We start from the raw sequence: 24,143 nt of genomic DNA, 5'->3' as shown, positions 1-24,143 counted from the left end.
TCCCCATTTAATTTTCTTTCTTTCCAATATTGGCACTTGACAAGCTGAATGAATCGTAACATACGGATTTCAGTATGGGTTTGATCAATATCGACGAAATTCAATCGAATAGTTCAGGATGTTCACCAAACGTCAAATGCCATAATAGAGAAAGCTTCAAAGGGTGTACCTAATCTGACCAGTACTTATACATGTGGTTAGAAATATAAATTTCAGAGGCGGAGAGATGGACGTCAAAAATTGAACTGATGTAAATAGTAAACTGCAAAAACAAAAACCATGCCTAGTTATCTGAGATAGGTTTTTCAGATTCTTTCCCTTTAAACTTTTCTTTCCAAGTTTGATCACATTGTATGACACTTCGCTTTCTTGAGCTTTTTGTTTGTGTTTTGATTTACTTGTAAGTAAAAATTCTGCTATCATAATATATATCTATTTGTCTATTTTATTTACAAATTAAGTTAACTAACTGTGTGTAAATAGTAACTACAAAACAAAGTTGTCGGAAAAGGCGAAAAATAAGAATACAAAAAAAAAAGTTTGTTCCTGATGATCTCTCTTGAAGAAGTTGTCCAAATAATATTAAAATTCCTAGAAGATGTATTATAACCACCAACAGAACTGAGTTGTTGAATCCACGATTAAATTGCTATGCCTCGACTTTTCGACTTCGGTCTCGTGTTGGAATAAAATGCTTCGCTGGGCGCAGCCTGATATGATCGCAGAGGTCGAACCCTGAACAGTTGGGGCAAATTCGGACACAATATAAATTATTCAAGCTTGATACTGTCTGAATTTGGATTGTGATTCAATTTTTGGCATAATTCAGGTTTCTGATACAAAATAATTGTGGTCAAACATTTTTTCAAATCTATTGCGCTATACTGTGCAATTGAAGATTGCTTCTTGAAACTTTTCAGAACTTTGAAATTTGAAAAATTAAAAAAAAAAAAATACGAATCACTTTTAAAAATTGGGACCCCCCCCCCCCACACACACACACTTTTTGAAACGCCCTTGGAGCAATAACCCCAAAATTCAATCCCAGCCTTACGTTTGTAGTATGAAACCTTGGAGTACAATTTCAGAGAGAACCATACACTTAAACACAAGTTTTTTCTGGAAACTAGAACAATGCTGGTGTTTGCCCTTAATTCCTACATGCTTGTGGCAATAAACCCAAAACTCAATCCCAACCTTCCCTTTTGTTATATGGAAAAAGTAAAATCACAAAAATACTGAACTTAGAGGAAGATCAATTTGGAAAGTCCCTAATCACATGGCAAAATCAAATACCTTGTGGTCCAATGCCAGAGAGATCCATACAATTGCACACAAGTTATTGTGGAAATTAGAAAAAAATGCTTGTTTTTGGCCCCTTCTTTACCCTTAATTCCTAAACTGTTGGCCCCATAACCCCTAAAATGAATCCAAACTTTCTACGTGTGGTATCAAACATTGTGGTACAATTTCAGAGATATCAAAATATTTATACACAAGTTATTATCCTGAAACCAGAAAAATGCTTGTCAGTTTGGGACCCCAATTCCTAAACGGTTTGGACCATCATCCCCAACTTTCCTTTTGTGGTATTGAACCTTCTTTAAAAATTTCATGGAAAACCATTTACTTCAATTAAAGTTATTGTCCAGAAATCAAAGGATCTTCGGACGACGACGACATGATACTATTATACGATCCCAAAAGCAGTCGTATAAAAAAACTAATGATAAACCGAAGAAGACGAATTTGTAATCAATGCAGTTGCTCTATTTTACACATCTATAATTGACCAATATATAGTTGTAAATAGTTTTCGTTTGTCATCTACGAAAACTTAATATAAACGTTCATGGTCACTGAACCATGATAAGGAGGCTAATGTGAATGAACCTTGTCAGACAGCAATGTCTCGCCTGTTATTCATATCATTTCATGTTGAATGTCAGGAAAAGGAAAGTTTTTATACAAGCATCATATAAATTGAACTGTTTCAATGTTCTATGAAAATGAGGTCTGAGGAACCATGCCAGACAGACATGCACACCGAACAATCATTCCATAAATCCAAAAAGGCCCATCAAATAATGAATAGTCTTACCGCTTCTAGTAGTACCTGACAAACAGATCAAACTTCCCACTAACCAATGAACCACGAAAACGAGGTCAATGTCATGTAAACCTAGCCAGACAGACATGTAACATGAAAATCGTTAAACATAGTGGCCCTATTTTAAGTATTCGAGCGAATCTCTAAATCTAAACACGTGACCAAAGAACCTGGAAAATTAGTTCGAAGTCATATGAACCACCCAGACATTTTACAATCATTCCATACACCAACTATAAGTTAACCTTTCGCTTAAGTATCTGATAAACGCCAAAATGTCAAAACCTTATCATTGACCAATGAACCATGAAAATGAGGTAAGGGTCATATAAACTATGCCATACAAGACCAGTATTCACGACGAACTCTTAAATGAGGGGGGGCAAGGGGTTTAACTGTTATGCTGTTATGGGGCAATTTAATTCTTTGTTATCTGTTATTTTGAAAATATATTTGCTGTTAGCTGTTATTGTCTTATTCTTTGTTAGCTGTTATTGGGCTTTTATTTTTTTTGTTATCTGTTATTGTGATAATGTATTTGCTGTTAACTGTTATTGGAAATTGGAATGTTAGCATTTGTTTTGACAGTCAATATTCGGTATAAATTGAAGATCATTGGCCATTGGGGTCTACCACTACTGATATGTTTGTTCCGTATTCAGAGAAGGATTCCATTAACATATACCCATCACAGAAGTGTGGTCCAGGACAATTCAAGTATATCATATGATTATCCTTTGTAATAAATTCCATTTTTTTTATGAATGTGTATTTAGAATTATCTTAATTTTTTGTATGAGAATAATGTTCCTTGTTTTCCGTACGAACATATTAAATTAAAACAATTCTTAATATGACAAAGAGGAAAACATATGGCCAGGAATATCTGACAAGGATCTCAATTAAGGACTAGGTCCTAACAACCACTTAACCTTTTATATAATATGGTACATAGACTCAGCTCTGTGATTCTTTTCAAAGCAGAACCAAATGCATTGTACAATGAAAGTTCCAACCATGTACTTGGGTCCGAAGCTGCACATAACTCATTACAAACAAAGATTTATTTCGTTTCAAGCCATTGTTTCCCTACTAAACTATGTATTCTACTTACTAGTACACTTGGTACAATCAAAAACCTCAGCTGATTAAAAAATTGTTCAAATAAGGCCTTTGAAAATAGTGGAATAAATTGCTTTTAGAGTGTCAAAAAGTACTTGATAAATTGCATGCTTATAATTGGTGCTTTTGATTTTTCTACCCTATATACCACTTTGCCTCATAGTTTTATTAAGAAAAATTCACACACCTCATTAAATGGTCATTTAGAAAAAGTCAGAATATTCAAACTGATTTAGGTCACTTTTTTTTATTAGCAACAAAGGGAGCTTCAGTCAATATATATAAACAATACACCAACGTTTCATGAGAACTGCTGAAAACATTTTTGTGTTAATGTCTGAAAACTGGAAAATCACCCCTTTTTAATTAATAAAACCCGTTCACTCGGAAACGTAAAATCTAAAATTTATAGAAATTGAAAGTTACCTCATGTTAATAGATATAAACAATTCACCCAAATTCCTTGCTTTGTGAAAGCATTTTTGAGATATTATCAGAAAATTGAGGAAAAAAAACACCAATTTTATTGAATAAAAACCCATTACCCGGAAACTTAAAATCTAAAATTTATAAAAAAAAAAACAAAAACAAAAAAAAACAACAACAAAAAAAAAAAAAAAAAGGGAGCTCACGTCAATATATATAAACAATTTCCCAAAGTTTAATGCAAATGGTTAAAGAGTTTTTTGAATTAATGTCCGACATGTTGACAACAGACGGACAACATTATACCATAATACGTTCCGTAAACGAGCGTATAAAAAATATTATAATATATTGAGTAGTAATTTAAACACATTCTAGATACATAAATTAATACTAAAAACATAGTCATAAAAAATGGAATGCATTACAAAGGATTATATCCGTAATAAGAAATACTGATTTGTCAAAGACCGAATAATTTTAATATTTCATTTACTGTTATCTGTTTTTGGTCCATTTTAATTCCTTGTTATCTGTTATGAGCCAAATCAATTTGCTGTTTTGCTGTTATTGGGACCCCCCTTGCCCCCCCTCTTAAATCTACAGGCCCGGGGCTCAATTTTTAATTTTTTTTTAGTTAAGATTCTGTTGGCCTGTAGATATAATTTTTACAGGCCCTAGAGCAATTTTACCAGCCTGGGCTGCAACTCAGCGCGAAGACTGCAAGACCATAGAAACCGAAGAAGCGTTTCAATATACCAAACATAATTCACCTAGCTATTGTTTAAAATATCTGAGAAATAAAATAATTTCGAAATATAGTTCAATGAAGCCAGGGTCAGATTTCAACTGACAGATGGACATGAACACCTACAATCCCTTGTTAACCAATACACGAAATGATGTCGAGTTCAAGTGAAAACTGTCTGACAGTCATGAGGACCTGACAAGGTATGATCATACCAAATATAGTAATCATATTACTTTGGTATTCACACGGGAGAAGCTAACATGACAAAAACTTTAAACCTCCTTCCTTAAGTAGTTACGTGAACCTTTAAAATTAGGTCAATGAAAAAGGCCATGACAGATTAAAACTTCAGAATATAAGGCATCTATATACAAAGCATCCAGGTCATCTACATTTGGAAATATTCAGCTTAAAAGTTACTATGTAATGCCTCTTCAGTCGTCGAATCAATATCCCGATCTACCTTTTGTTGTTTTCTGCAACAGAAGTCACAGGCGAGACAAAAACCCAAAAGACGAAAGTGCAGATGAACCTCAATAAGCCGTTTAAAATTATTTCCATATTGAATAAGAATATCTAAGTAACTTGCCCCATATTTGTCCAGTCAACCATGACACATGGTAAGATTGCAACAAATGTAGTTGAATCTATCATTTATAGCTAATAAATAAAATCACTTGCTTAATACTGAAGTAGACATGCTGAAATTTCTTACCTACATACAGATTGCAATCGATTTCTTGGTTGTTGCTATAAATCATTTCAAGGGTTCAAGCGAAATATTTAAGACTTTTAGGCATCTTTAAGGACGACATGGAGTATCAGATCCAATCTAATCAAACTAAAGGTTCTGGTCTACAATATGCTGTAACCCAGTTCTCCTATCGTTTGAAGTAAAAGCTTCCTTATTTTCTAGATTGTAACTTTAATGAAAGCTACAAGTTAACTTGCTCGAGGAACACGACCAGTACCTCATGTGCTTTACCTTCCTGAGCCCCATGTTTTCGGTGGGGGTTTGTATTGATCATGCTTTAGTTTATTATGTGATATTTTGTAATGGTTGATTGTCTGTTAGTCACTATTTTTTTTTTACCATGGTGTAGTTTTTATTAGACTTATCTGAATGACCGCTTGGTATCTCATATGTTTCCAAGCAACAACTTTTTGTAGGGGTTCATCAGGGCAAACTACAAACATTTCCAGGCTAACAACTTGTAACCAAAATAACTTGCATTTTCTCTCCATCAGCCAACTTTTCAGAGCCTTCTTTCTGTATAGTTGAATGGTTCTCATACTAATTATTTTATTGACATATTTGCTACTGTACTGAAGTTCCAGCAATCATTCAATGAATCTTTTCATAACTGTTTAATGAACAGAAATATGGTTATCACAAGGTTTTCTTTAAACAGGCAGTAAAACCAGAGCTAAAGTGAGGTGTAAAATGTTTACTAGTACCTGTGAAACAGTCCAATCCATATACTCTAAACATTGACCAATGAACCTTGACAATGAGGTAAAGGTCATATTCAGTTAATAATTAACCCTGCCAGACTGACATGTACATCTTAAAATCTATATACCAACTATAGTTAACCTTTTTCATATAATATCTTAACTGCCAAAAAAATGAAAACTTATCATTTGAAAAATGCACCATGAAAATGAGGTCAAAATTATGAGAACCCTGCCATACATGAACACCCTATAAAGTTTAATACATATCAAATATAATAAACCTATTTTTTTATCTGAGAAATAGACCACAACCATAATAACTAATCATTATCCATTGAACAATGAAAATGCGGTGAAGGTCAGTTGACACCTGCCAATTTGACATATAAATTTTATAATCATTACATACATCAAATATAGTCAATGATAGTAGACCTATTGCTTATAGTATCTACCTTGATAACTGGTAAAATAAAGGAGGTTTAGGTCAAGTAACAACTATCCGACAAGCATGAGGACCTTGCAAGTCCAGCATCCTCAATTTCGTATCATAGAGATGTGGCGAAAATCTTTGGACAACAATATTTCAGTCAGAGAGGTCAATTTTTGTTATTGTGAGATAAAATTACATCCTGTCTAAAGACAACAAGCCAATCAATAACTTTTAGTCATAGTAAAAATGACAGGAACCTTAAATGTATATGTTTTTACTCTTAATATAGTAATTAAACAAGGTAAGTCCTAAAACAGAAATATTTGACCTTGTAAAAATTTTATGTTGAAACTGTTTATCCTGCTGTTGAAGAACAAAGTTTTACATGACAACATGATAAGTTTCAAGTAAGATGACAATGACATATTATCATACATGATTTAAAAGCACTATCAAACGATGGGAAATATACAACATGATTCTCTTATACAAACATACAATGTGTATATTACACACTTTTTCATGATTACAAACAGAATTCACCACATACATGTATATAATATACAATGTAACCTATGTAATTCACAAATATCAAGTAAACTTGCAAATTAGGCAATTTTACACCATTTTGAAATAAAATAACATGTGCTTCAGGTTTCGCATAAAATATATTACAACAAAATAATTCTCCACATGGATTGTGGAACTCAATAAACAAAAAGATGAAACAACCTAGCAACACAAAAATAAAAGCCACCTTTTTCTAAATATTTTTCCCCCGATTTAAACTTTTGGGCTGTTATTGCATGCGAGTCAAGAGGCACTTTTTACAAATTCAAACCAATTACCATATAAAACTCTAAATACATTTTAAAAGATTTCTTCAACTTTTTCTTACTATTAAGAGCCTTCTGAAATGCTTAAATAATTATTTCTAGACCAGTCCTTATCCAGATTTGTTGAAATCTGAAGCACAAGATATTTCATTTGTCTTCATAAATAAAGTATTTTGATGACTTGTTCTAGACAGTAAAAGAATTACAAGAAAAAAATCAAAGTGCAGTTGTATTATTTTCTACAATCTTTTTATGAAATATATTGAGATCTATATTTCAATACTGTAAATTCAGAATTTAATGCATGCCTTTATTATTGTAAATTGTAAAAAACCTATAAACCCTATAAAGCAAGTTCAATAAAATGTTTCCTGTATATGTCTGTATACTACCAGCAGAAATTAAATGGGAATGTCTATTTAAAGTCAATTTCAAGCGTTCACATTTATTTACAGACCCCCTCCCTTTTACATTGACAAAAACATTGCACAGATTTCTGATTTTACAAAACATTTTACCACATACATAAATTTAAATCCTATTATTGGGAACAAATGTGCAACAAAATGCATTTGACACTCTATGTTCTTTACATCTGTTATTTATAGCAATATTTTGTTTTGTTAACATGTTTATACTAAAAGAATTTTCCAGGCAAATTAAAAATTTGAGTTTGAGCTACCTCCCTTTGTTTGTGATTGTACATATGTAGTTGAATCTATTTTTTAACAGATAAATTTAACATATAAGAAAAAGCTAACCTTTTCTTTCACATCCAATTATTGTCAAATGGACCAGAATTGATTTTTCAAAATTAAGTGGGCTAATGCAAGCACATTTTTATAGAAAGTTTTTTGATTAAAATAATATTTTAGAGAATAGAAAAACTTTCTACATACAAGAAAAACAATAAATCACATATCTTACACACCACTAACATGATTTACATACCATCTCTCAACAATTTACTAACAAATTACAAATCAGAAAGATGGAAAGCATTCTGTTGGACTTCCTAGACTTTATGATCTCTGATGATTAAAAAATAATAACAAAAAAATAAAAATGAAAAAAATAAAAATTCTGACTTAAATGTAGGTAGAAGTATAAAATACCAGAACAAATAAAAATTATTTGATTTTATCAAAATTCAAAAAAGAATCTTTTGCTTTGCTTTGCTTTTCTTTTTTACTTTCCTTTGCAAGTCTGATTTAATGACATTAGCATTTCATAATTGAACAAAATACATGGTTCCTTTTAATAGTCCAAAGAAAATGTGGTGTTGGGTGCTTTTCATCTTTCCAAGTGTATTTAGTTAACAAGCAACAAAATATAACAATAACATTAATACCTATTGAAAGGTCGTCTGAAGGGACGATAATTATCATGATATGGCCTCTTTGGAGGAGGACCACCATAGGGGTCTCTAAAATCAGGAAAATTAGGCTCCCTTCCATACGGACGTTCAAACCTAGGAGGAAATCGTGGATGAAAGAAAGGTTCATGATGAGGAGGAGGTGGCCGAGGATGTCTGTGAAATGGCGGCCTAAAGTCCTGAGGGGGAGGATGATACGGCACTTCCTCATACTGTTCAGCTTCTTCAGGCTGCTGTTCATATTCATTAGCCTCCCCATCATATGCTTCCTCAATAACCTCTTCCATTCCTTCCTCTGGATCATACTCCTCCTCCTGATCAGTATAACCACTAATTGCATTTAATGAATCATTGTTTATTTCCTCTTCTGCGCCATTTTCATTTTCATTTAAGTGATTATGATCTGGTTCATCAAAGTCTACCGGAGTTATAGTTGTTAAATTAGGTCTTGATCTATTTGTAGCAAACATCTTGGGTTTATTGTTATTTTGTACCTCATCAATGACTGGCGGTGAAACAAGGTTTGGTCCTCCCGCTGTCTTTCGCTTTAGTTTCTCTAAAAATTCTCTGTGGTCATCAGCCACTTGACCAGCCGAGTCAGAACCTGGCTTCATAAATTTATTTCGACCTTCAATTGGACTTGGAGGTTCTGAAGGAGGCTCTGGATTAATTGCCATATTGTCATTTTCTACCAAAGAAATTTCCCTCAGACTAGAAGCCCGGTTTCTTAAAATGCTTTTCGGTTGAACTGGAGGAGACACCATCTGAGGTGGTGGCGACTGTAGATTTGTGTTATGCCGTTGATGTTGAAAATCTCCCCACACTTCATGTCCATCATGTGGTTGCAATGGTGGCCTCACAGGGCCCTGAGAATTTGGGGGAGGTGGTCTCCAAGGAGGGGGTGACAACATGTGGTCTCCAGTTCCCATTCGCACTGGGGGTTGTCCAGCAAATGAAGGAAATGGGGGTCTTTGTAGTGGGGCAAGAGTAGGAGGTCTCCAGGGTTCAGGAGGTCCGCCAGGGTTGGAATTAACCGGATTTCCATATGGGGTTGACACTGGACCATAAGGATGCTGCAACTGGGGTCGAGGGTTTGCAGTTGACAATATAGGAGGTGATGAAGGAACATGACTTTGAGATGATATTGGGATCTGGGAGTTGACCATAGGAGGTTGGGAGCGACTCAATGGAGGAGGTTGTGACATAGGAGGTTGAACCATCTGTGGGAACATCGGAGGTGGTAAAATTGGTGGAATAGCTCCTGGCGGCGGCTGTTGTGTTGTATTCTGAGCTTTCCATTCTGCCCATGAACCTGCAGATTGTTCCGACATGATTGGTTGATTGTTCATAGTTGTAGTGTCTTCCTTTTTATGTTGAAATTGTGTTTTGACAGTATTCGTTAATAATGACAAACTTGCCAGGAAATTTGACCCACTTGCTGTTGTTTTGGCTGTATTTGCCAAGATCTGTGTGAGAAAGTCAATAGGATTCTGATGTTGTTTAGCTGGCGGAGGAGAGTCCTGTTTTTCATCCATTACAGGAGTAGAACTGCCTTCATCTTTTACAGGCGTCCCTTCTCCTTCTTCTTTTGACTGTTTAGATAAAACCTTTATAGCACTAGCTTTTGGAGGAGGATTATAGACTGGAATTTCTACTCCATTAGTAGATTTTCTCGGATCATGTCCGTTGTAAGTGGATCCCTGGCTTGGAGCTACACTATGCTGCGATGTCATCATTGACGATATATTCTGTAAAGTATCTGTATCGGCTGTAAAGATAAAAATATTTGAATACTAGGTGCTTGAATTACATGTTATAAATTCAATTTAGCACTTGCTTCTGTAAGGATTCCAAAAGTTTCATTTAAAGTGATATGTGAAAATATGTGAAAATATTAAGCCAGCACAGCTTAAAATATACAACCAACAAAGGCTTGAACCTACAGTAAATGCTCTGTTTACCAGTGTCATGTACATGGATGTGCATCTTTCTATTCAATGTAAAATGTATTCCTTAATTAGCCAATATTAACAATGTCCTTTTTTTTTTGTACAGTAAAAATGTAAATGAAATTCTAAGTTCATGAAAATGCCTCTTATAGTTGGTCAAAACATTTTTAAAGTGTTTTTTCTTGGATTTAATTGGAGGGGAAAGCAATTATATCTTTAATATTTAGAAATAGAAATTTAAGTAGTCCAAAGGTCTGGAATCTAATTTTTACATTACTACTCAAATGAGTATACAACATACCAGTAAATGGTTGTGTGAATTGTGGCTGTGTTGGTAGGTATGGATCAGCTGCAGGATCATAACTCTCGTCAGCATCTTCTAATACCACAGAGGCAGTTTCTGTTATTGTCTTAGCTGTAGAAAAACAAAAAGAAACATCACAAACAACTCTTCTACACTTTATTCACATTTATAATTAATTCATAACTTTAATATGAACGGAACCTTTATAACAGTTATTAGTATACAATAGAAATTGTATTGCAAATGTGCAATGCTTCAAAGGGGAACAACTGTTTACCAAAAGTGCATAAGGACTTATACTTGGTAATTGTAAAATTTGCACAAAATGTAATTAAACTGAAATATTGAACTTTTCTACTTTTAATTCTGTGACACCCTAACAAACACTGCAAAACCTGTATAAAATTTTGGTGGGATGTAATTAATAAAACTTACGTATAATGCTGTTAGATGCTTCATCGTCCAGATCCATATCTACTGATTCAATATTATCGAGGGTATCCTCAGGGGGTGTATTCCCTGGGGAGGGAGCGTCTCTAGATGGTGAAGGTACAGGACTTGGCAAGGACTTGACTAAATCTTCTAATCTCTTTCTTAAATTGTTTATTCTTGTTCCAAAATTTTTGTATGCCTGTAATGTAAAATATATTTTTTTTGTAGAATCTTGTTTTGATCAGGATGTTACATATATTACATGTTCCTCTTCTATGTATAAACCTTGATAAGAAGAACAAAATTAGTACAGGTTATCATGATTACAGTGACAAGTAAGGTTGTCAATTAAAACATGAATAGTTCTAACAGCCTTTGCAATTGAGGTAACTACCTATAGATGAAAATTTAAATATTCCCTTTCAATATATTTTTACTGAACAAAAAGTATTTGAAACCTATCCTTAGATAAGATTTTACAGTGCCTTCCCTGTTTGGGAATGAATGCTTAATAGAACAGCCCTTAATAATGAATTTTCAGCAATGTATGCCTTGCCACTATGCATTAACTTAATAATTTTTTTTTAAATATTTTTATGGGATATAAGTTTCATAAAAATCTGTTAAGAATAGTAAACATAAGAGCACTAACAATGTAATTTTCCATAGAATTATTGTTTCCAAGTGGGCATAACTCTATACCAAATAATTGATCGCCTCTGTAATCAAATTCATCCAAGACATTGCTGAATAATATGATGGATATAAGTTTCATCAAAGCTGGCAAAAATTGTACTAGTGAGAGAGCTAACAAGACTTGACGGACAGATGCTTGGTTTTTCTATTTCCCTCTTCAAGGTATTCGCTGGGGACTACAAACACTCATTAACTGCACTCTTGGTCTGCATCATCAATTATTAGAATATTGGATCAGTCAATAAAACTTAAAAGGACACTAAAAAGTGTTTCCATGGACAGTACATTTATCGGAATACAACAAAGGTGGTTTTTCAACAGACAAAACTTTCATAAACAAGTGAAACTGTGAGTAGAAGCTCGCTGATAATACACCCATCCAAACATTTCAGTAAACAATAAGTTGTGTCATCACACAGTATAGCTGACTTATATAAACCCTGAAATCAAATTTCAGAAATCCTAACGGTATAGTTCCTGAGAAAGATGCCATGAAAATATTCATTGGATGGACTTACTGGTGGATGGAAGGACAGACAGACTGAGGTAAAACAGTATATCCCACTTTTTTTTTAAAGCTGGGGTATAATAAATATCCTCAAGTTACTTACATTAGCCACAATTTTAGCTTCTTTATACTGCTCTTCATAAAACAATTGACTAGTTTCTAACATCTCTATAAGTGCTGCTTTCTCTAGGAGGTCTTTATTGGCACTGGAGACATAATCTTCTAACTTGTTGCACGATTCTTCAAACTGCTTAGAAAACTGGTTACCATGAGCCTTGTCTATAAGTAATTTTAAGTTACAATTATTTTCAGATTTCTAAATATCTAACAAAATATATACAGATGCATACATTTTCTTTTTCAAGGAGAAAGAGATAAGCAAAGGCATTTCAATAGTTTCATGTGCATGATCAGAATTTTGATATGTTATCTAAATTTAGAACAGTTACATTCAAAATATTTCCAATATTTATATAAATTGACCTTTTAGATAAATGCACAGCCTAACTAATGTATGAGTGATGAAAAAAAAATTTTTTTTTTAGAGTGTTCATGGTGTTTGGTGTTTTGATATTTTGGGAATATTCAAAACCCATCCACCAATTGTTGTCTTGTCCAGTTATAGGATTTTAGAAAAAATAGATAAACATGCTGGAGAAACCAATTATCCCCCTAACTTACAATACATTTTTTTTCTTAATAGGTAAATTGTAGATTTATAAAAATCAAAATTATTTTTAACTCTTTCATCCAAAAAATAATCTTTTTTTTTTTTAACATTTTCTATGATGCTTGAGTATATTGTGTTCTCTAATTTCATGTTGCATATTTGTAAAACATGTCAATGTTCAAAAGGATACACAGGAAGTTTATACAAGACAAATCTAATCAATATGGGGTTTATCAAACTTAAAGGGGTACTAGCTACCAGATATATAAAAAATCGAAAAGTATGATTTTTTTTTGTTCAATCAATAATGAAAGTGAAATAGTGAAATAATAATATAATCACTTTTACCAGCCAAAATGGTTCAATTTTGTCAAATTAAGCTAAATAACATTGATAATGAATTATTGACTTGCAAGTAAATAATTCAGCCTCATTAAATTCGTATTCATGTGAACTTCAATTTGACCCCTTAAATAGAGATGGACAATGCATGCATTGTATGTGTACTTGTTATTTAAAGGAAAAGAATGTCAACATTGAAAGTGAAACAAAGGTAAATCGTTTGATGACTGATTCGATCCACAATTTTTTTTCTTATTCAGGTAAAAACGATGAGAAACATATATCATTAATCTATAAAATAAAATTAAAACAGATCTATAAAAGTCTAATAGACCACTTTCGAGTTCATCCGTCACCGGAAAAAACTCGTCAATTATGCGTGCCTTTATGACGTCATTTACCAGATAGAGGGGCTCGCCTGTATCCCTGCAATATTAACGTTCATCAAGCGTCTTAGTGATCGTGGTTGTGCAGGATAAACTAGAAATAATGGTTGTTCTGAAGGTACTTAATGACAATTCCCTAATGACAGCAGTGCTGATTGTCAATTTTGAGAATTCAATTTGCCGAATAATTCGTACAATATAGAATTATAGTTTTCCAACCACGCCCTCAACATTAGAATGGAAGTGACGACGCCCCTAAACACACAAATGACGTTCACTAAAACCAGAGTTTTTGACGGAAATGCACCGAACTCGAAAGTTGTCTATTGCACGAGTTGGCTTAATCTATTTATATCTATATTTATGTTTACATCACTTACAAGGTCATCTGAGGTCAATTTGATAGTTAATTAGAAGGTGTCTGAACTAAAATACACACAAAACGTCACTACATATTATCAACCCTATGCTCTGTAAATTGTTTACTTTAGACTTTTGATAGTTTGGATAAATGTTTAACATTGTTATAAATAAAATATGAGAATTTGAGTCAAATCGCTGACCATGAATTTGACAGCAAGTGCCCCTTTAAAGAAATAATTTTAGCCACCTTGCTGAGTGTTATATAATAAATTCCATCAATGGAAGAAATTACAGTTGTCAGTCTAAATCATCACCTTTTAATTGTTTGATTGCTTCTGTACTGGAGGCATCCAGTTTCATGTTAGACAATTGTTTTCTTTTCAGTTCTACCTCAGCTTCAAATCTCTTGTAGTTGTTGATCTTATCTATTAGACTCTGGGGCTGTAATAAGTCAACAATTTTGAAATTATCTTTATTCATGACAATATAAACAAACCATGACAACAGAAGCTAGCATAATGTGTTAAATAACACAACTTATTTAAAAATAATTGTCATATTACCGGAAGTTAAACTAGATCTATATCTGGAAGAAGAGCAATTAAAAAAAGGCAAGTACAATTTCGTGTCTTTAATTTTTTGAGTAAATGGTGTGCAATTCCAGAACAATAGATCCACAAAATAATTATAAATAAATTGCAACCCTAATTTGGCATGTATTTTTTAGTATAAGTCCACATCACAAAGAACATGTGTACTTCAATGGGTCAAAAACTTTAAACAGAAGGGATGGTAAGTTTCTGTATTGAAATTGTCATGGATACATCTTCAGGTAAATAAATTGTGCATCATTCTTTTTCTTTTCAGATAATTTGGAGACCATTTTTTCTGTTAAGGTTAAGCAGTTCTTTATTCATCAATGTTGTTTTTTCAGTACTCACCTTAAATTCTGCTATAAGCTGAGGATCTATATTGACTGGGTATGTAGCAACAGGTTTAGGAACAGCTACTGGCTGTTGGGTTGCTGTTACTGTGGGAGTACTAGAAGAACTATGATTAGCCACAGGTGTAGGTGTACTGTGTGTAGAACTTTCTTTTGATTCTGAAATGAAATGAGAATATCCATCAATTTTGCAATTCTCACATAATTTTTACTTTGAAATATAAAATTTTAGACTTTTTTAAAAATCTTCTTAATGCTAAGTTTATTCAAAAGATCCCAAAAATATTTTCTTTCAGGGAATTCAGTGTCTATGGCAGATCTTTATTATCTCTTTAAAATTTGTTTACTTCTTGTTTAAATAAAGGTTAACTTTGAGCTTGACACATTGTTGAGACATGTATCTTTTAGTGTAAGACTGTACATTCACATGAAGATGTCTCTTTCTGATGATTTTTTGTGTCTTTGGGTTACTGTAAAAAAAACTATTTTTTTATGACATGATCGGTTTCATAAAAACTAAATAACACATTTAAATAGTGACAGCATCATTTTTGTGAGCAGCATTTCCTGAAATTACAATAACATCAAATTTAAGTTCATAATTACAAAAATTACAATAATAAATGCACACACATTTGTTTTTTTTAGCTAACAGTATCTCATTGATGTTTCTCCCAACATCTTCTATTCCTGTAAGTCAATGTATGTGTGAAGTATTGACTACTAAGATTGATCTTTAACTGTCAGAATTTATACAGTCACAATTCAACAGATTTCTGTTTAAAACAAGTTTTATACAATACAAACCATAAAGTTCTGTAATCTCTGCTAAAAAGTCTTTAGGAAAAATATGTCTTTCTCTCCATATCTTCAATATCCTTGTTACATTTTTAGCAATTGATTCCTCTCTATAAAACACATAGCATATTCAAACATGACACATCTGGATTACTAATAATTACATGTTATTGATAATTTTTACATGGGATATGGGCTCATATTCCATCAAGACTTTATGTCCCTTAAGGGTCAGGCAAAGAGGATATGGGGCACTCACTGACAGGGAACATGAATTGGTTACATAATTTTTTTTTAATCTTTTTTAAATATGTAGTAAAAAAAAAAATCAAATTTCAAATTTTATATAGAGCTTTTGGGCATGCTTCAAGGTGTCTTTAAGTAATTGAAAGAGTTTCTCATTTCTTTCAAAATCAGCAATCTTTCAGGCAAACAATTTTTATATTCTATTGATCATTTTGATAATTTACAAATTTTTAAATGTATAAATGTGATTGCACAAATTGAAACAAGGTCAATAAATACAGCAAATCAATTTACTATAAACTATAAAATATACATAGCTAAAACCCAAATTGAGAAAGATCTTTCCTTAATTTGTCTACCTACTCATAAGCAATGCATGATAATCAGCTTAAGGCATGACATTTAGTTCCCAATTTTTCTGGAATATTCCTCTAGATCATATTAACCCAACTGATTAATCTCCTTCCCATGATGTGTCAAAGAATTCCTACAGTGTTACAAAACGGATATAACAAGTGGCGAAGGATCTCCTAAAACCTCCTGGTATACTGGCAGTCACCCCTGCTTTTAGTAGTTTTGTTTTAAATCTAGTTTTCTGCATAGTGTATTGTGGACTGACCATTCTTCTTTGGTTATAGGCCAAGGTGTCGTGTGCTATTCTTAATAGTTTCTTTTTTTTCTGTTTCTTCTATAAATCATTTTGTGATTGACTTTTTCCAAATAGTTGAAAGTGTTTAAATCTTTTTTGATAGTTGGTAAACAGGAGATTTGATGTTTATCATTGTTAGCATGTACAGTATTAATATTTTTACCACCATCTTTAGAAGGGAGTTAACTCATCTTTCATTTACAGAAAATACAGTAGTCTGTTATTCAGTAAGATCTGCTATAAATTTATCTAACTTTCAGAAAACTTCACAAGGTCATATAGATAAGTAATGAAGCAACCTTCTGCAAATTGATAAACAGCTTATTTATCATACTTATATTTACATCCACTTCATTTGAACTTTGGTACATAGTGTTGGCAATCATACAACATTTTCTTATTAACATCTTTGTAAAGGCATGAAAAAGGGACTTAAAATTAATTTATCCCCCCTTGAATACAACTTACTTGACTAGCACAATAGCATCTCTCAAAACATCCTTATAAACCTCAATGTATACTGAAGCCTTCTTGCGTTTTCCATTCTGGACAATGTCATTACAAAGATTAAATAATGCCAGTTTCTGCTTTGTTTTGGCTGAAAAAATAATAATTTGATGGTTCATTTTCATATATAACTTTGTATAATACAGACTTAGAGAAGACATTGTTGACCTTCAGCTTTTGTGTGTTCAACTGTAAAATCTTTAAAAAACATTTGTTTGTTGAATATGTATAGTTCCTGTTCGTCATGTCTTATTTAATAGGGAGACTATGAAAGTAGGAAGGTCTAATGTCAAACTGAAAAAAATCAAAGTGATGGATATCACTCATGGAAAGATTAGAAGAGTAGTTTGAATTATTTCATATTAAGGTATGGTGTGGAAAAATGAACATTAATAAAGCACTATTGCTGAAAATTGCATTATAACAGCAGGTCTTTAGAAGGAAAAGTGCTTTTACAGTAGGAGGATAAAATGAGCTCAAATCAAATAATATGTCTCTTAATTTGCACAATTTTATTTAAACTGCAGTTTATATCTTATCCAAATAATGTTGCCTGTTCTGAACATGTTTCAAAAAAACAAAAAATTGCAAATCAAAAATTCTTCTAGTAAATGTTACCAACTATACTTGTAAGACATAAAATCTAGACCAACAACTAAGAACTTTAAAGTGTCAACAAAAATAATCTAAATATGTTGTTTTGGGGCATTTTGTTAGTTGAAACAGAGGTTATATGACATTGAAGATTAAAAGTTGTAGAGTGCCTTTTGGTTATTTTTTTGTAAAAGTACTTTTCAACACAGGGCATTGAAAATGTACTTTTTCAACATAAACAAATTAAAAAACTTACTTATTGAAATGTGGATTCTTTCTTGATTGCAAAAATATATACTCACTTCTAATAAAAATTTAAATGACTAAAATAGACATACTGATTGATGGGGGATAACCTAATAAACAATGGTTTGCTATAACTAAAACTTTAAAAAATTTAAAACTGTTTCAAGCAGGGTTTCCCCTGGGTCAATTATTTTTTTTGCCACCTCTTTCGCCAAAGCAATATATTTTTCGCCACTTTATTATTTTTTTCGCCAAGTAACATAAATATATTTTTCCTGTTGTGCCCTTTTGTACTAAGAAGTAATTTTTACATCAAAAGAAAAGCTTTTATCACATGAAATTGATCCCTCATTTCATGTGTAGTCATTACATTGAAGGGTTACTCTCATTCGAGGGGTTGTTCCCAGCCTTTTGGATAGATTTTTTCATAACGACAGTTTTCTTTTCTTGACCATCGTAAATGAAATAGTTGAGACGTACAAATATGCTTGAAACACGTGCATGTGTCACTTAACAACTTTATTAAAGTCAAAGGATAAAAGAATTAAAGTTTTAAATCGGAGATTTTTCTTGCTTTTGAACAATTTTCGTCACAACAACAGCTTTCTTTTCAAAACTATCCTCCTAAAAAGGGAGAAATGTCAAAAGTTTGCTTCAAACACATGCGTCGCAAAGATGTAAATAAATTCTGTATGTGACATTTATAGTGGAAGCCATTTGACCATATCATTTTGTGAAACAATTCAATCAACACCTTTATTAATTAGTCCTTTGTTGTCGATAGCTATAAAATGCAATCAGCTGCTTATTGATTTTCTGTCTAAATCTTAATGAGGTCAAGGTGAATTCCGAGTATTGTCTGATCGGGTAAAGTCCGAGAAACTCGAAAAAAGTAAATAAACAAGATGGAGGAAAATAAATCGGTTTATATATTTCTTTCGCCAAATTCTTTCGCAAATGATGAATTTTTATCGCCACAATTATTATTTTTTCGCAAATTGCGAAAATGGCGACCGCCAGCGGAAACCCTGGTTTCAAGCCAATTCCTGATAAAAAAAAGTGTAAATTGTTCATTAATTATAGATAAATATTGGAAATTTATCAAGTAAATTATAGGCTTTACTTGAATGAATACCTTTTATATATATATATTCATATTTATATTTATATTCATATTTCATTTATTTTAAGAGATCTTGTTAATCCTTAATTAATCATTTATCTTTCAAATAAAATTTACAGAATCACTTTAAGGTGGTATGGGAGTCTAAAATAAAAATGATAGAATTTGTTCATACTTTGCCAAAACGTTGTATCTATTGATACATGTTGAAAAATATAATAAAAATGATAGGTCACCGCGCATTTTCTCAAGCTACAGGACGGGACAAAATGACACATTTTGTATGGATTATACAGGAAAAAACACCATTTTGTAATTAGAAACTAAACAAAATGATAGAATTGTTAAATACTTCAGGAAAAGATAGCTTTTAGACACTGCTTTGAGAATATCAAAAGAAAAGATAGGGTCACCGTACGTTTTTTCCGGCTAAAATACAAAATAGGAAAATTCCTTACAGAATCCTTCAGAAAATGCACTTTTTTAGAGTTACCTCCCATTAAAATGCCAATTTTAAAAAAAAATAGAAACAACCAAAAATAATTAACATTTGCAAAAATATCAATATTTAGAAGTTATATTCTTATAAATTGGTACTTTTAAATGAAAATGTACATTAAACATCTGCATTCCTGCATAAAATTTTGCTAACTTGATGGAAAATCTGGACCTTTGATTCTCTGTTTTTTACAATACAAGATGGAGGAAGACATTACCTTAAGTAATGTAGATCAAAAGTAATAGGCAATAAATAAATTTTCTTATATCAAACATCTAATATATACATTTGTGTATTCAATTATGAGGTCAAATATTTGTTTATTGAGATGTATATTGTACACTGTATATTGCATTGGGTCTGTATATTTATGTAAGACTTACGTTGATAGGTAATGTGGTCAATTTGATTGACAGTTTAGGAGGTGGGGCTTTATAATTAAAGGTGCACCTTGTCTCTGATTGTTTAGTGGTAATGACAGTTGTCAATCAAACTATTATTGTATCAATACTCAATTACTTAATCAAACTAATTAATAAACAGTCTGCAAATGAACACACCTTAATGACATACATTCTTTAAAAATGAACTGCTCCAATAATAAATCCATTTTTCAGTTTATATAAGTATTAGGTGCACATACATGAAAACCATAGGGAACTATATTTCAGTGTGAATACATTTAGTAACAGTAGCTAACCTGTCGTGTTGTTAGGGAGGTTGGTGCCTTAGTAAAGATTTAGAACAAGTTCTAATCTTTCCAAAAACCTGAAGACAATAGTAAGTGTGGTGTCTAAAAATGATTTCATTTTGTATGCTTCAAGTGCATACCTTTAAAGTCATTTTGATACTTTACAGCAATAACACACAGATTTTTTTTAACAAAACTTACTTCTGGATACTATCTTAAACTTCTTATGATCATAAACAATCTCCTGTCAAAGTTTGGTAGAAATCCAGGATAGGTTAAGAAAGTTATTAAAATTTCAAAAACTTAAACCACAGAGTGAATATTTGTGAACACAGTCGACGACGCCAGACTAGGATTGCTATGTCTTGCTTTTTTGACAAAACACTGTAACACAAATGAAATTGATCTTGTTATTGTTTTAGCATTCTGAAGGGATAAAAAAGAATATAATTGATAAGTTCCAGATTAAAATAATAACTGCAATCCCGTGATTTACAATATTTGGCCAATGGCCATTCAAAAAAAATCAGCATCAGATAAAATTTGTTATACTTAAGTCAATTTTTTATCAAATTGAAATAATTTTTGCTCTGCATCATTGGCAGTGTGCTTTGTTTGAATTTAGCTACCTTTTGTAGCAGCAAATCTTTCCTCTATTCAAAATAAGCTATTTTTGGAAAGCATGCACGAAATCACCGGACATTGCAGGAACTCTCAGAACAGGCCAGGGGTTTCCCCAATTTTGGAAACCCATTACACCAGGGTTTCCCCTGGGTCAATTATTCTTTTCGACACCTTTTTCGCCAAAACAATATATTTTTCGCCACTTTATTATTTTTTTCGCCAAGTAACATAAATATATTTTTCATTTAACATTTACCTTTTTCATAACCCCCCCTCCCCTTATATAAGATAATTTTGCCCCATTGTGTCTATGATGATTCTCTCAAACTTTTTGTAAAGTCTACATTTTAATGAATAAACACTAAACATTTAGGCCATAGTTTTTTTATTTTTAGTTTTACGAACCCTCCTACCCTAATTTTTGCCAAATAGGAAAAAAAATAAAATTAAAAATGTTGATTTTTATTTTTTTTTCTCCTCCGACCCAATGTTTTTCGTGCAAAAAAAATAAAATTTTTAGTTCATAACTGCATGAAAGAATCTAAATTTATGCTCTTGGTGATTTAGTAAGTTGTTGCACATTGATTTTCAATTCAAACCTTGTCAAGAAAAAAAAAAATAGTTGTTACACTAGTAGAAAATCTCCTGGTGAAATAAAAAAAAAATATTTTGATATTGACGGTTGGTATTAAAAAAAAAATCAGCAGCAGCAGCAGTTTTTTTTTTTGTTTTTTTTCGTCCTCCTACCCATTGGTTTTGTCAAAAAATTTCGTAAAACTAAAAATATAATAACTATGGCCTTAGTTAAAAACAACAGATTTTTTTAACTTAAAAGGGAAAAATATTCATTGTATTTTAAACAACTTTTCTAAATAAGGGGGCCACTATACTTTTATTAATAAAGAAGATATAAGTCCTGAAATATAACAAAATTAATGGACATGTTTTGATCATATAATACCAGTATATACAAGTTCGTAGGGAAAGTTTCTTTAAAAGAAAAATACTAATGTGCCCTTTTGTACTAAGAAGTGGTTTTTACAACAAAACAAAAGCTTTTATCACAGGGAAAAAAAATTGATCTCTCATTTCATGTGTAGTCATTACATTGAAGGGTAACTCTCAATTTTGAGGGGTTGTTCCCAACCTTTTTGATAGATTTCTTCATAACGACAGTTTTCTTTTCTTGACCATCATAAATGAAAAAGTTGAGACTTAAAACTACAAAAATGTATGTTTGAAACACGAGTGTCACTCAAACGACTTTAAAGAAGTCTCCCTAATCAATTACCTATATTAAAGTCAAAAGATAAGTAAAGTTTTAAGGAGGCTCGAGGGTATAAAAATTTCAGAAAAAAATTAAACATTTGTTTTTCATTACAAATTTTATTTTTACCTTTTGTAGTTGTTACTTTATCATATGGTACAAAAAACATTCAAAACAATTAATTTGTGTTGGCCCAAGATGACTTTTAAAATGTAAACATCATTGAAAAAGTTCCAAATTATCTCCCTTTGGTGGAAAAATGCCATTTTTTGGCTTTAAAATTGAAATATCTCTTTTAACTCATCGGTGACCTATATTTTTTAATATAATTTCGATATATGCTGTACTTAAACTAAATCATTGTAAAATTTGATCGATTTCTGTAATAAATTTCTTTTTTTTATTTCGATATTACCTTTATTTCTCCTATTAGTTCAACAGAAAAAAAAACACTTTTACAAAGATGTACGCTTCTTTCGAAGGCAGATTGTGAGTGTAAATGAACGGTGACCCCATTTTTTTATTTTATTTTTCTATTAACTATAAGATAAAGTTCATTTATAGAAAAATATAGAGAAATCCTATATAAATGATTTAGACCCGCGAACCCCCTTAAATCGGAGATTTTTCTTGCTTTTGAACATTTTTCGTTACAACAACAGCTTCTTTTTCTAAACTATCTTTTTTTAAAAAGGAGAGGAGATATCAAAAGTTGGCTTCAAACGCGTGCATCGCAAAGTGGGAAATAAATTCTGTATGTGACATTAAGCGGAAGCCATTAAACCATATCATTTTGTCAAACTATTCAATCAACACCTTCATTAATTAGTCCTTTGTTGTCTATAGCGATAAAATGTAATCAGCTGTTTATTGATTCTCTGCCCACATCTTAATGAGGTCAAGGTGAATTCCGAGTATTGTCTGATCCGGTTAAGTGCGAGAATCTCAAAAAAAAAGTAAATAAACAAAAGGAGGAAAATAAATCGTTATAAATATTTCTTTCGCCAAATTCTTTCGCACATAACGAATTTTTATCGCCACAATTATTATATTTTCGCAAATTGCGAAAATGGCGATCGCCAGCGGAAACCCTGCATTACACACAATCTTGAGGGTGAAACCCTACAAACTGAGAAGTTTATGAAATAAAAGTATGTTATGAATATATTCATACAATATTATCCAATTATTGGTTTTATCAGTTAAATGAAATGAATACATAAGTCTTAGGTGCGCAGATACACCGGACTGCACCGTATACATGTATGGTGTATGAATCAAAATAAGTTGATTTCTGATGTTGTAATTATTGATCATTTAAACCAGTTTATTGCCCCATACCTTTCTTGACAACCTTCAACCACATCTCCACGATATGTTTTGCATCTGTTTTGTGGTGAATAGCCCATAACGAGAGACTCTGTATGCTGTCTTGTGTATTTGATACACCCTGTAGCTTACGCTCAATATTTTCAACGTTCACGGACGCCATGTTGGCCTAAAATTTGCAAAGTGTTCTCTAAAACCTAGATTTTCTGCTTCAAATGAAGCTGTGGCAATTTAAGACGACAGCAAGGTTATTTTTTGCTTGTTCTTTAAGATGCATTAAGTAAACAAATGTTAAAACAGGTCATATTTTGCAGGAAATATAGGCGACCACATTTCAATGTTTGGCAGCCATTTTGGGACCTCACGTTGTCTCGGGTTTTTATTTTTTTTAATTTGATGTTGAATCATATTTTTAATCTAAGTGAGTAAATTGGTTTTTTTTAGATAAATAAAAACAAATCTTTAA

General features: G+C 32.0%; 1 protein-coding gene across 1 annotated transcript; it reads right to left on the bottom strand.

The window, feature by feature from the left end:
- Positions 1-6,558: 6,558 nt before the first annotated feature.
- LOC139518921 (regulation of nuclear pre-mRNA domain-containing protein 2-like) lies at positions 6,559-24,058 on the bottom strand. The gene is made up of 9 exons (XM_071310609.1): positions 23,690-24,058; positions 17,266-17,395; positions 15,912-16,012; positions 15,103-15,263; positions 14,476-14,602; positions 12,504-12,679; positions 11,200-11,395; positions 10,762-10,875; positions 6,559-10,279 (listed from the first exon to the last, which is right to left on the bottom strand). Exons 1-9 carry the CDS (start codon positions 23,838-23,840, stop codon positions 8,481-8,483), a joined length of 2,955 nt encoding a protein of 984 aa, XP_071166710.1. The 5' UTR covers positions 23,841-24,058; the 3' UTR covers positions 6,559-8,480.
- Positions 24,059-24,143: the final 85 nt, after the last annotated feature.

The sequence above is a fragment of the Mytilus edulis genome, chromosome 4 (genome assembly GCF_963676685.1).
Source record: "Mytilus edulis chromosome 4, xbMytEdul2.2, whole genome shotgun sequence".
NCBI classification, from domain to species: Eukaryota; Metazoa; Mollusca; class Bivalvia; order Mytilida; family Mytilidae; genus Mytilus; species Mytilus edulis.
Note: the sequence above shows the minus strand (reverse complement) of the source record. Positions and strands in the feature narration are given on the sequence as shown.